General features: G+C 43.6%; 1 protein-coding gene across 2 annotated transcripts; it reads left to right on the top strand.

Moving 5' to 3' along the window:
- Positions 1-6440: 6440 nt before the first annotated feature.
- nt5e (5'-nucleotidase, ecto (CD73)) lies at positions 6441-13878 on the top strand. 2 transcript variants are annotated; one of them, XR_003297587.1, is made up of 10 exons: positions 6441-8722; positions 9235-9457; positions 9552-9740; positions 10792-10989; positions 11158-11312; positions 11538-11646; positions 11734-11883; positions 12438-12638; positions 12726-12958; positions 13552-13878. XR_003297587.1 is itself a non-coding variant. In XM_026341976.1 (10 exons), the coding sequence occupies exons 2-10, from the start codon at positions 8375-8377 to the stop codon at positions 12890-12892; spliced, it is 1740 nt and encodes a 579-aa protein (XP_026197761.1). In that variant the 5' UTR covers positions 6441-6861; positions 8353-8374; the 3' UTR covers positions 12893-13514. The 2 variants fall into 2 exon arrangements, 1 of the variants encoding a protein (XP_026197761.1); XM_026341976.1 differs by lacking the exon at positions 13552-13878 and having other exon boundaries at positions 6441-6861; positions 8353-8722; positions 12726-13514.
- Positions 13879-14258: the final 380 nt, after the last annotated feature.

Below are 14258 nucleotides of genomic sequence, written 5' to 3' on the forward strand. Positions count from 1 at the left end.
AAGTGCAGGGTTATTAATCATGTCATGGTTGAAGTACCCCTGGGTCTCTGAGTGTGCTGGGTGATATTTCCTTTCACATTCCTTTCAAGCTGCTGCTCTTATCAAGTCATCTCAAAACCGCTTCACACAAAGTTAACCATCTGACTTTTGTTGTCTTGACTGAAGGGAAAAATTAACAAACTATTGTAGAACATTAACATGGAAATTTATGAGGAAATTTGCAAATCAAAGATGATGTTGAATTTGGACAGCTGTGTTCTGACAACTTTATGTTTTCATCTCTGGCATCATTGTGTCAGATGTACAGTTCTTCTTTTCTGCTCTGTATGAAGAGACAGAAGTTCTTGTACTCGTCCTTCTGCTGTAACTTTCTGCTGTCATTTGCAGCCCAGCCTCAAGGTTAGAGAAGTAGGCGTGCAACAAGGAAATGACTGGTTCAAACCACCAGACCATCTGGGGAAAATATGGGACTGGAAATGTGAATGTTTTCTCCTTCTCATCAAAATGTTCACTCAAGACATTTAATGCTTGAATTGACTCTTACACAGCAGCTTTTCATTCTGGAGACGAACCATACAATCATGACCTGAGGACACACATTTGAGGGACTGATGTCTTTAAAAGAACCCAAACATCCCACACACTCACTTTGTAGATTGGGCAGAATAACTGTATATGTAAACACTGACCAAAAAACATCCACCAACAGAGGGCACCAACAGCACCTCTCTGCCAGTTAGAGTCAGCTTCCCCTTCCAGTCCATCAATCTTTTCATTTTCTGCAGTTTAACAGGATGACAACAGTTCAGCAAGGTAACCAGATGTCTCTCCCCAACCCTCCCGATGGATCCTGAAGGATTCACAGGCCAAATCAAATATACATTAAATATGTTTCAACATGTTCTGGTACTCTAGAGTCTGCAGCCAGTTGGACCTAACCAGAAGACCTCTAATGTAATTCCAGGAGGATCCTTATCAGAACCATCAACTGGCTCCTAATCCTGCAGAGGAGCAGTGTTTTCCTTCAGATGACAGAGCTCCTTATCCTGCAGCTAAACACGTTTCCATGATGACATTTGCTTTATTGTTGGCATTGGAAGTGAAACGCGTGGAATAAACTAATCACATACTGAAGCTGAAAATCTAAAATTTAAAATCTCCTGCAGAGGGAACAGAAAGTAAAATATCAAAACATGTTGAGAAGACAAACTCAGTGAAGTTTGTTCTGTCGTTAGTTTGATCTCAGCCTGTTTTACTATTTCTCTTGTTGCACTTTTTGTCCCCTCTGAGCTCCCATTCAATTCTTCTGAGTTAAGCATCAAGCGCCTCTGTTGTTTGCACAATCTTTTTCTCAAGATTGTCTCCCTCTTTGTCTCTGATCTGTAAAATTAGATGCTGTTTAAACTTCGTATTCTGCAGAAACACTGTTCGTCTTCTGAAGTGTATTGATTCAGAAACAATCAGTGCATCAACTTTTGAGAAGAACAACACACACTCCATCATTTATGACACCTTGTTTTCCAGAGAAACCCCTCCTGGTGTTTCCCTGTGTCTCAGTTTTTCTTCTAGGTGTTTCTGTGTTTCTGTATTTTTCAGATGTGGATGAGATGACAGGTTGAATTGAAGCTGAGGTTTTGATGCATTGTGCTTCAGATCGATTGCGTCTCTTCATCAAACCTCTTCCACTGAACCTGGAGAGAAATTACAATATGTGGGCGGCAGAGTACCAGTCGATGGGGAGCCTGGTTTAACCTTTGTCCTCTACTGGGTTTTGAGGAGAGGGCAAAGGTCTTGTAGTATGTGGAGAGTTATTGGATTTTAAGAAGGGGGTTGCTAATGTTTGTCTTTGAATAACAAATGAGACATTTCTTTTACAAAAATGATTCCACGTCTGATGTTTCAGGTAGTGTAGTGATCATTGTCATAACAACAGCACTTCTCACAGAAAGAGAAACGGCTGCCTGAGTGGAGGCAAAACCATAACCGGTGATATTAGAAACCAGACTAGAGGTGGTGTAGTGGGCACCCAGCTAAGACACAACACAGAATTCTGAATAGAGGAAAGAGAAGCCCAGTGTACAACTACTACACTATCCAATCCATCAAATAGCTGGAGGGATATGTCAACCTGGACCACAGGGAAAGACTGACTGACTGAAATGATCATTCCTAGAGCCATGCTGCTAGTGTGGCTACAAAATCAGGGAGGAAAGAATATTTACAGAGTAGACCTGCTGCAGCTTACTCGCATAAACGTGATGGAAAACATCATTGCCACTGTGGGAATCAGCTCTGACATCCTTCCTGCTGAAGCATCCTTAAGGAAGCTGCTCAGTCTGATTAGTTTCTGGGAATCCAACTGTCGGTGAGATCTCTGAATCCCCCCAAGAAGATGAGCGTCCTCTTCAGAGATCAGAGTACAGACATAAATTGAGCGGATACTGGGCTGTTATCAGCAGGGTCAATAAGCAGCCATGTCAGCAGCTTTGGATCGTCTGTGTCACCATGATTACTAGAAGGTGGACGAACTAAAGTGGAGTTTTCATTGATTATTAAAGATGTTAGCATGAAGCTTGACCTCCTGTTCACTACCAGCTGCTGACGGTGCTCCTGAGACCCTGTTCAGTGTCACCTGGACTTCTCATTTGAAAGCCTTCATCAGTGTCGTGTTGGCTGTCCCTCTGTTCCTCTAAAATAAGACACAAATGTCTATTTGGTGTCAAGGTCACTGTGCCCTTCACATATATTTTGTGGTTCTGTTTGTTGTCTTTGATTGTTTTGTCTGTTAACTGAACTCTGAACTGAACGGTGACTTCACGCCCAAACCCACAGTACAGTTGGTCAAACTGAGAACAGCCGTCGTCTTCCAGGTTAGCGAAGCTGGAACCAGAGAATATTTGATATTTTTGAGTTTCAAATGGTGGTTGAGTAACGTTGATGTATGCTAGATGTTTGTTCATCACTAGAACATTAGACGCCATTTCCATCATTTAATTTTGTGATTTTTTTAAAATTCTAATTTCCATCACCTCTCTGTGGATAGATAAGTTGTCTCTAACTACATTTACAGGGGGAGGGTGATATTTCTTCTATTCCCCAGGACACAAAGCAGCATATTGGATTCTTACTTATTACACATTTGAGCCTTTTAGCTTTAATGAAGAACAGAATATGTCACACGTCCTCTACTTAATCGTACCTTCTAGCTGCAGTACCTGCACTTTATTTTATATTGGTGTGATGGGGTTTTTTCACTGGACCAGACCTGTTCTAACTCACTGTGTACTAGTATGTTGTTGTTGACTTGTTCCTAGTCTCTGTTAGTGCTGCTGAAGGATGCAAATCAGTGGGTGTTCTCCTGCCCTTTCTTAACTACAGTGAGCTGTGCTTGACCTCAGAAGAACCAGATTTCACTGCGTACTTGTTGGAAAATGCAGAGTTTCACTTTTCATCTAATCAGATGGATGCACAGAGCACAAACAGCCTCTTACACACAAAGTTTCACCTTACATGAACTCTGCTGTTCGATCATTCAGCGACGCCTCATCCTCCTCAGAGAGGCATCTGTTTGTCTTGGTTCTCCACTCAGATTGTTCCTCTAATTTGTCCCCTGTCTCTACATAGTGAATCTATTAATGCAAACAAACATGTGAGACAAGTTCTCCAGCACCGTTGCTGCAGAGTGAGCGACACAGATCAACTTTAACAGAGTAGATAAAGACTGAATCCATCAAGGAGCTGATGCTCTGTCACTGTGTGGAGCGTTAATGCAGGATGAATGGATGAAGCAGGAGTTTTATTGAACACTGGATCTGCTCCAGTCTCGTTCTCCAGATACACTCGGCTGCTCTGTGGAGAGCTGTTGTTATTCATCAGCAGGAATCAGAAAAGCAGAGAAAAGGCTGCGTCACTCTGCTGCTCTTCAGACTCTCAGACATTCATCTGTCAATAATAACCAGAATAACCTTCCTCTGCATAAAGCTCCTTTTCATTTATCACATCAAACACGTACAGATGTTTAATGTATGTGGTTGTGTTACTTTGCTCTGACATGTGTAGTGTTGCTGAGATGCTGACACACACCAGCGGCTCTGTTCACTCATTCCTTGCACTCTACTGCCCTCTACTGTAAAAAAGATTCCTATTGAAGTAGAATCTGGTGGGAAATCAACACAAGCCTCCAGTAAAGTGATGCTAAATCTTCTCTCAGGTGAATGAATCACTTTGTCCGCCGGCTGCTGAGGGAGGTGATGAATATGTTTGCTGACCTGTTGAGACCATTAATACCTGTAACAGACACTGTAGCTTCTCCTCTGCTCTGTGCACTCTTTCTATAGTAGATGTGTGACTACACAACCAAATATGCATTAAATTATTATTATCATATATCTAAAACCTTAGGATGGGTAAGAGTTAAGGAAAACAGCTGTTACTCAGTTACTTAAAACTTCTCAGTTCTCTCTACAATCGTGAAGTTTACTTTGGTGTACGTTACTTGGAGGAGACTAAAACAATCCTGAAACAATCTGCTGAGGCTTCAGCACCAGATATCTGTACTGTTTACTCCTGATGCTGCGTCTGTGGAATTTCCCCGTCGTCTCCATCCATATATACATATATACATCTGCAGCTGCAGTCATTACAGAGGTAAATGTGTGTCGTCGTATTCGTGGCCCCTACATTCACCTCCAGCCAATCAGAGTAGGCGGATTATGAATAATGGTAATTTTATGTAAACAGTGTCTGAGCAGCTGCTGGAGGACGATTCGAGTCGATTCTGGGCTGTTGGGCTGAGTTTAGAGAAAGAACGACTTGTACGATGTTAAAATAAACACATTATTTATGGAAATGGGTCATAAAGGACAAACCTTTACCCCCTTAGTGGCACCATGTGACCAACATCCAATAGTTTGCTTTATGGTGAAATAACCCGAGAACTATTGACATCAGCAACCGCTGAATCGAACAAGGACCTTGATCCCACAAGAGTCACGTCACACTTTGATTCACTGATCCCCGGGCGGCGATCCGTCTCCTCCTCTCTGTTATTCTAATTGGATAATTGTGTCAGAGTTGATTGGAATAAGTTACCTTAATGAATCAGGCAGTAAACGAAGCCCGGGGTAGTAATGATTGTCTCTGTTAATGAGTACATTCTTTATTAATCCCGTCTATCGTCGGTGCTGTTGACTTCAGGCCTCTGGGGACGATGAGGGCAGTTCAAAGGCATATTTCCCCTCAGGGATCATTGATGAGCAAACAAAAGGTTGTTCTTCATATTCTCCACAGATACAGCAGTGATATGAATCCAGTTGAAGCTGAATAGGGATAACTTAAAATCAGAAGGCCACCTGTGCAGGTAGAGGAGTCCATTGTCATCAGTCATGGCTCCTGCTGGTTCTCTGCTGAGTTACCATGCTCTAAGTTAATGGAGCCACATGTCTGGATCCACTGGATGCTGCAGTTCATCCAAATACCCACTGATCAGGCGTTATATCTACAAACGAAGTGCTCATGGTCTCCAGTTTTTAGGTTGACATTAGTTCTTGTGAGACCTGCAGCTCAGCCTTGTCATTTCCTCGGCCCCTAGTGAGACAGGACTTCCTGCAAACTGTCTCACGAGTCACTTTTTAATAAGAAGGAGCAGGAAGGGAAATGACCTGTGTCAAGCCAGCAGCGAAATGCTGCTAAATCCTCCCTGGGGCTTAAAGACCTGTTGGTCTGCAGGTGCTGTGGTAGGTAGGAGCAGAGAGGGAGCACAGGAAACATCTGGAGGAAGAGCTCCAGTATGGTTCAGTTTGGGGGGGTTTGTGTAAATTAGTATTATTCAGTTCTGACTTTGGAAGCTCAACAATTGTTTTTAATGAACGTAAACTTAATCACAGCTCATACACTAACTTCAAATTCATGCTGAAATAGCTCAGATTAACACTCTTTTCATTTCATCATCTATTTAAACTGATTTCCAGTATTCTTAAGTATAACAACAGTTAATTAGCTTTAGTTCAGTCTTTCATGTTGGTGATTGGTTAGTCTCGCTGAGGACACAACAAACTAAATGTAGTGTTCGAACTTGGATTAGAAGATTACTTCAGGGTGACACCGATTCCTTCTGAGTACTTCTTATGAAGTACATGTGTGTTAACTTACTTCACCTGCATATTTTAACGTCGCTCCTGAACACTATGTGACTTGAATGAAGAGCTTGTTGCTGCAGAGACACTGTTTCTCATCATTAGATGCTGTTTCATCCTCTTCATCAGCAGCTGTTGTGCAAATGTTTGTTACGTCAGCTGAGAGGTGTTGATGGTAACGCTGCACCCAGGAGGGAGGGCCGCAACCAAAGCAGCAGCCGATGTGAAGATAGTATGGCACATAATTGTTCTGGTATGTGGGACTCATCTGTATTTCCTGACTACACTCGTTTATGAAGAAGAACAGAGCTATGGCTACTTTGAGCTTTAGCACAATTATTACTAACCCTAACCCTAATTTAGATGAACTTTCTATGTGTCGCTGTGCTCACTTGTGATTTTAAACTAAGTAAACGTGACTTGACGTGACCGAACCAGACTGTGCAGCCGTAATGACAGTTGTTCTGCTCTGAATCGTGTGTTTCAAAGGCTGAAACCACAAAATGCTCTGCAGTCTATTTCCACCCTGACGTGCAGTCGGCTGCGTGTGGTTTGCTGTGTGTAGGAGTGTGTGACGCTCGGTGCAGACTAACAGAAACCTCATGAAAACATCCTTCACACAAAGTCAGGACCTTAGTGTAAGAAGCACTGGCTTCTGCTGAATGTCATTCTTCATGTTGTTAACGTGATAAACTACAGGATGTTAAAACCTCTACAGCAGCATCTGGTTTGTATTGTTTTACTTTTTCATCTGAACTTTACCCTCTGTGCCTCTGACATCACCTTCATTGTTAGAGCAAACCCAACATCGAGTCACCTTCACGTGAGAATATGTTTGAGATAGAAGCACAGGATGAACTATTGAGAGAACTGGTGCGATGTCAGAATCCATTTGAATCCAGCCCTTCACTCGGATTTTAAGTTTAAGTGTCTTTAATTTGTGTCTCTCGTCTTCGTGTCGCTCACATTGTGTTTGTTTCAATATTTCTTGTATTTATTATCTCATTTATTTGCCTGTTGTAACAGGTGTGTTATTATAAATCAGCAGAACTCTGTGTTTGCAGAGGATTTCCTGGACTTGTAGCATCATGCTGCTGCTTTTCTACGTGTAGGAGAGAGAGAGACTCTGAAGACAGAATATAAGGAATCTGATGTTCCCACAGTCGTTATCACACAGCTGCTGAGAGGATTCATCACCTTGTGTAATGAATGAATCCAATATGTCTGCACTAGTTATGACACTGTTTCAGAAACTGTCGTAGGTAGAAGTTAAACAACACAATGCAGCGATTTTTACCACTTTGACTCGGCTGGTTCTTCACACAGCCGCTGTTTTAGCTGGAACTCCAACACTGGCTATGAATCCATCTTATTAGCTTCATATCAGCTGCTGTAGGTGAACATGAGTCTGAAATACTGTTGCAAGAAATAATGATAGTTTTACCAGTAAATCTGATGTCATCCCTTTTTTCCTGGCAGCAGCAGCTGGTATCAGAACTGAACAAAACTTGACTCCTTCAATTGTGAAACCCAGCGTGAAACTTTCATTAGCTGAAGTAAACGTGTTGCTTCAGGTTGTCCTTCGTTTCACCTCCTGTCATCGTGACGTAGTGATGAGTGTCTGTAGAAAGTCTGTTCCAGCTCCACACACTGTGCAGAGGTTCAGAAAGCAAAGGGGTCGAAGTGTCGTTCATGTGTTTAGACCTGTTTAACACTTAGTTTCTGTAAACGGTGGATTCAGGGTTCAAACTGTGGCATGAAGTCCTATAGTCTGCTTAGACTTTACTATAAATGTTTATGACATGCAGTACATGCAGTACTATTACACAGTACTAATACACAGTACTAATACACAGTACTATTACACAGTACTATTACACAGTGTTGGAGCCAAGTGAGGACTGAATGACTTTAAGTTTCGTTTCCTGTGTGTAGTGTAGAAGTGGGAATAAATGTGCAGAGAAAGTAGAAGGAATAAACAATGTGAGGACAGGAGGCGGATCGGATCGGATCGGATCGGATCGGATCGTGACCGCCTCCTACTTTCTGACCAAACGCGCCTCATGACGCTTCCAGTCCGCCCAGCATGTTGTTTCTCTCTCAGGGGGCTGATTAGGGAGCTGTAAGAGCAAATAGGAGGAGATTTTTAAAAAAGAATCCGGTGGGTCATGTGAGAAGAAGCCGTTTACCAGTCACCGTGTCCGGATTCTTCCTCCAGAGTTTTTACGCGCAGCGCACAGATGGAAGCGGTGCGTCCGGAGCGGCGCGCTCTGTCGCGGCTCTGCCTCCTCCTGCTGCTGGGCTTCAGCGTGTCCAGCTCCACGGACTGGGACCTGGTTCTCCTCCACACCAACGACGTGCACGCCCGGGTGGAGGAGACCAGCGCACGCTCCGGGAAATGCGGCAGTAACGGTTCGTGTTTTGCCGGCGTGGCCCGAAGAGCAACGGTGATCAAGAAGATCCGCAACTCCGAGAGCAACGTGCTGCTCCTGGACGCTGGAGACCAGTTTCAGGGGACCGTGTGGTTCAACTACTACAAGGGAGCAGAGGCTGCTCACTTCATGAACAAGCTGCGATATGATGCCATGGTAAGAAACTCAGACTCCTAATAAGAAGTCAGAAAGTAAAGGTGGAGAATTAGTGATGTGACAGATTTGAATAATCAGAAACTCCGTTTTCTCCTTTGATAACATGAGAGGAGTTCTGAGGAGCTGTTGGTTGATGTGATGAAAACAAAGTTTCTGTGGATCCTCCCAGTAACTGTGGTCATGGTTTTGCTGGACTGACTCACCTCTCATCCAGAAGGCGTCTAATATTGAACAGACATTTGGCAGAAACGTCTCCATGAAACGGATCCAAACCTCAGTAACTGGTACATGGTGACACAGAGTTAGGGACCGTCTACATGTTTTACTACATGTACTAGACTAGACCTGACTCAGATTAGCTGAAAACCAGCCATCATCCTGGACCACATCATCTTTAATCCAGACTGTAACTTTGGACGAGCTGTTCATCTAATTCTATCTGTTAATTTGTCTTTTTTAAGCTAAAATAAATGTCGTCAGTCGAGTTCTTTATTTAACTTATTGTTTTTCAGGCTTTTGGAAATCACGAGTTTGACAACGGCGTCGAGGGGCTCATGAAACCCTTCATGGAGGAAATCGAGTGTCCTGTTGTCAGTGCAAACATCAAAGCAGACCGGACTCTGGCCCCGACATTCGGGAAATCCTATCTACCTTATAAGATACTTGAGGTTGGTGGTGAGAAGGTTGGTGTGGTGGGCTACACCTCACGGGAAACTCCCGCTCTGTCCAGACCTGGTGAGTGGGTGGATGGTTTATTCCCCCGAGGATCAGATTCTCATGTGGTCTCAGACTTTGGTTTCCCGTCTCACCTGTCCTCGTTGCTCTACAGGACCACACCTGAAGTTTGAGGACGAGGTTTCCGCCCTGCAGCCGCACGTGGACAAACTGCAGATACTGGGAGTCAATAAGATCATCGCTCTGGGTCATTCTGGTTTCACCACGGATCAGGAGATCGCCAGGAAGGTCCGCGGAGTCGACGTTGTCATCGGTGGACACAGCAACACTTTCCTCTACACAGGTCGGGAGGTTGTTACGGCTGTTACTGTACAGAGCTCGCCGACTGCTCAGCAGCAGCTCTGCTGCCAGGTTCCTCACAGAGACTGTGGCTCTCAGACATTTATCAGTTTTCAGACTAAGCTCGTTTGAACGTTTAATGCTGTTCAGAGGAAGTCGGTGTTTGGTTTTGATGCCACAAGAACTCAGGCAGGGAACGGGCTGAGAAACTGGAATGTGGTCCGCCGAGTGCGCGAGATTAGAGCTGAAGAACAACTCAGTTAACCTACACACACAGAAAAGATGTTGTAGCGTTGGTTGATGTGACGGCAGGTTTTAAAGCTTCTGTCTGTGTTTCAACTTGACTGTAACAGAGGACTCGATTACTACAAATCCTTTAAACTGGATCCCCACAGGACTCTGGTCTGCTTTGAATCTTGTTCCCATTTGTTTGTTTTTGTCTCCAAGAAGACAGAAAGGCCTGATTCACTGTCTGAGCTGTGACTGGGCTGAAACTTGGAAAGTTGTTTTTTATGTCTCATCAACAAACGACTTGTACTCGTCCTATTTTCTACGTACGTCCACTGCTGGTCTTAAAAAAGCAAAGTTACTGAGTAGAATAATCAATTAAATATTCAAATGGTCCATATCTGCAGCTCTACTCAGTTTTAATGTGACTTAGAGTTGATTTACGATATTAACGACAAGCTGCTGTTCGTTTAGAGGCGTCACCAGCTGTGCTGTACTGGACGTTACCTCGTCTCGTCTTGAATGTTTGGTCCCAGTTGAGTTTTTAAAAACATCTGTGAAGACAGACCCAAACTGTCTCCGGTAGTTTGGTTCTTGGTTATTTCTCCTGTTGCTGCTCTGCTGACGCTGACTGAGCAGTTTATCTGTGGGAAGTTTTTTCTGTTGTGTCTATACTTAGTTTAGTTCGTGAAGATCGTGTGGTCCTTCGTTCTCAGGTTGTTTCCCGCACGTCTCTGACATTTGTACCTTTCTTTGTTAGTTGCTGACTATTGAAGATTGGATAAAGCTCAATGACAGTACAGTTATTGTTTTTTACTGTTTTTCAGGAACCCCTCCTTCTTCTGAGGAGCCTGCAGGTCCCTACCCCTACATGGTGAAATCCAATGACGGACGGCAGGTTCCTGTGGTTCAGGCCTATGCCTTTGGAAAATATCTGGGTTACTTGAAGGTGACCTTTGATAAAGCTGGAAACGTGGTGAAGTCCACAGGAAACCCCATCCTGCTGAACAGCACCGTCCCCCAGGGTAAAGATAACAAAGGAATCTGTCCGTTAGCCTCAGTAAAGCGGTCAAGCTGAACGCTGATCAACTCGTTTTAGTCCCAAACCAGAAATGATTGTGTCCAAACATGAGAAAAGTAAAAACCAGGTGTTCACTTCATCTACTGATAGAATTGAATTACGTGTCGTTCAGATCCGGACGTCCTCGCTGATGTGAGGGAATGGAAGAAACATCTCGCCAACTACTCGGCTCAGGTGGTGGGAAAAACGTCCGTCTTCCTTAACGGGGAAACTGGCGAGTGTCGATTCCGGGAATGCAACCTGGGAAATCTGATCTGCGACGCCATGGTGTGTGTGTGTGTGTGTGTGTATGTGTTTTAGGAGAATCTGTTTTAAAAGCACAGATGAAGTCGTTAAAAGAAAGTTTGGTAACGTTCCAGTGATCGGTCATTAATTAATCTGAATTAATCTGAATGAATCGCATATTTACATTTTTGCTGTAGAAGTATTTAAAATATCCAAATGAATCATTGGATAAAAACAACGAGGCACGATGTGTGGAAATGTCTGCAGATCGACAACAACATCAGATTCTCAGACGGTGCCCAGTGGAACCACGTCAGTGCCTGTTTGTTGAACGGAGGAGGCGTCAGAGCGTCCATCGATGAACGGACCAGGAACGGTGCGTCGCTGAGACTCAGTTCCTCTCATCAGTGATGGTACAAACAGTCTCTTCTTTGATTAAACCGCGTCGACGTGTTGTCTCCAGGTTCGATCACCATGGAGGACCTGATCTCCGTCTTACCCTTTGGGGGGACCTTCGACCTGGTGCAGCTGAATGGCTCCACCCTGAGGAAAGCTTTCGAACACGCTGTGAGACGATACGGCCAGAGCACCGGAGAGTTCCTGCAAGTGTCGGGTAACTAGCTAAGCCCACCCTGATCCTGGTTCTGCTGATGCCTCTCCTGTTAAAGGGAGTTTAACTCTCCTCTGTCTTCTGTTGCTGCTTCAGTTGGATTTACTACATGATTCTAAATAAGGTTCTATTCTTAGTTTAGTATTCTTCTTTGGCTCTGGATAAATATTTTGAACTGAATCATCTGAGCTTCTGTTGAACTGTATTAAGTTCTAACGGACTAACGGAGGTTTGTACGATACAGTCGTGTTACTGAAGCCAGGTAAAGAACAGAAACTCCTTTGAACACGTACGTTATCTCTTTGTGAAGCACGATTTACTGGAAGAAGTTGGATAAGAAGGAGTTTTTGCTTGTTTCACCCAGGAGTCTTTGAGATATCAGCTGTGGCTGCTTTCTGTACCCAGAACTTAACTAGTGTTAATACTCAGTGAAAACACCAGCCACAGTTTTCTGTCAGCATCAAGTGAAGTAGGAAACTTTGTGCTGCACACTGACAAGTATTCACAGCTAATGATCCACTTTTCAGCACAGTGACTGTTTCTGTGTTCGCCCACAGGATTTCATGTAGAGTTCGACCTGTCCAGACCTCCGGGGCACCGAGTGCAGAGCCTCAGCATCCTCTGCACAAAATGCCGTGTTCCTCACTACGAACCCGTTGAGGATAAGACGGTGTATAAAGTGGTGCTACCGTCCTACTTGGTGACAGGTGGAGACGGATTCTCCGTGATCAGAGACGAGAAGCTCAAACACAACAGTGGTGAGATGTGTGAACTGTCGCAGGATTCTGTTTGTCTGGTTTGTGGAAGGTGATGGGATTTAGAATATTTCTGTTTCATTCCTTTAGGGGATTTGGACATTTCAGTTGTGTCCAGCTACATCTCAAAAAGAAAGCAAGTTTATCCGTCTGTTGAAGGACGGATCAAGATTTACAACTCGGCATCAGGACTGCGTGGACTCGCTGCTCCGCTGGTTTTACTGGGGCTGCTCTGGACTCTGTGTGGGAGCTTATAGGACTGAATCCATCCAGAAAACACTGCAGTCTCCTTAACGACCACTAGAACCCTCTACTAATTAAAAGTAAATCACTTTTCTAATGACTTCTCGTGTCTCTTGGTTCACTTCTCACATTCTTCGTACACGTGTTAACATCTTGTGGCTTTAAAAGACAAATGTTTTCCTCATTACTTCCTTTGCTTGAAGGTAATAATCTCTGCAGAACTCAGGTTCGTGGACTTTTATTGGTACTTGGAGTGAAAAACAATCTGGTTCTGTCATTTCCTCGAGAATTTGGACCAGCTCTTACATTACATTACTGCACATAGAAAACTTAGGCTGTATTATACGAACGGGTTTCTGTGAATTAATAATTCTAAGGGAAACAGAGACGATTTTCTGAGACAGTTCTAATAAAGGATGATGGGTAGAGATGACATTCACCCTAATCCAAGTGATCCTCAGCGCCGGTTTGTTTTTAATGTGTGTATGTTTATGTGGAAATACTGCCAAATTTACCAGACAGAGAAACACTGAAGACTATCTGTCTAAGACATGAAGCTGCTATTTAAGGTACGGCAGGAAGTATTACTAAGTATTCTCTAGTAGTACTAGTAGTAGTATGGTGGTTAGTCGAACTAACTAGCTTCTGTTTTCTTGATCCTCATTTGTCACAGGAACCTTCAGCATGATTCAACCAGAGAACTCAGTGTAAACACAGAGATCTGCATCAGTCTTTCACTCTGAGAACAAAGAAGCCGGAGTCACAGCTGAGTTTACTCAACTGTAGAAAACTGAAGTGCTTTTTAAAACCTCAGCAGACCTGAGACTGAACGGGAATCGTGATGCCGACAGGGATTCTTAACTCAAATTAGAATTCACCTGAGGCTCTCGATCTGTTCTCAGAACGATTCCCTGTCTAGAAAGAAAGAAGAAATATTTAGGACATGTTTTCCGTCCTTATTTTCTGAAGCACTGCACTTAAATACACATTTGAAGATTCTTGCATTGACTTGACTTTTTTCATCACTTTCACAGCTTTAGTTCTTTTAAAACAGTCAAAATGTGATGATGACTACAGATGAACAACCAATTAAATTACTAGAAATCAAACATTTCTTTATATATATACAGGCCTGATCATAAACTGTTTTTATTTGTATCGACAGGCGTCACATGAAGCCACGAGGTAGAAAATGATCTAAAATCACGGAGACGTTTTGAGATGAGTGTGGAAACATGCAGTGTTTTCACAGGAGCTCCTCACTGAAAGTCCGGCCTCGCCAAACAAGGCCTGCTTTGTGTGACGGATCTCTCAACAACGGTCTGTTCCTGTTCGTGCTCGGGAACTCCTTATTAGTGGCTTCAGTGGGCCCCGGCCTAG

The sequence above is a fragment of the Anabas testudineus genome, chromosome 24 (assembly GCF_900324465.2).
Source record: "Anabas testudineus chromosome 24, fAnaTes1.2, whole genome shotgun sequence".
Lineage (NCBI taxonomy): Eukaryota > Metazoa > Chordata > Actinopteri > Anabantiformes > Anabantidae > Anabas > Anabas testudineus.

Coding starts and splice junctions, on each gene's coding strand:
- nt5e (XM_026341976.1), top strand. CDS start 8,375: ATGGAAGCGGTGCGTCCGGAGCGGCGCGCTCTGTCGCGGCTCTGCCTC. Junction 10,990..11,157: donor GAACAGCACCGTCCCCCAGG/GTAAAGATAACA, acceptor CGTGTCGTTCAG/ATCCGGACGTCCTCGCTGAT. Junction 12,639..12,725: donor GAAGCTCAAACACAACAGTG/GTGAGATGTGTG, acceptor TCATTCCTTTAG/GGGATTTGGACATTTCAGTT.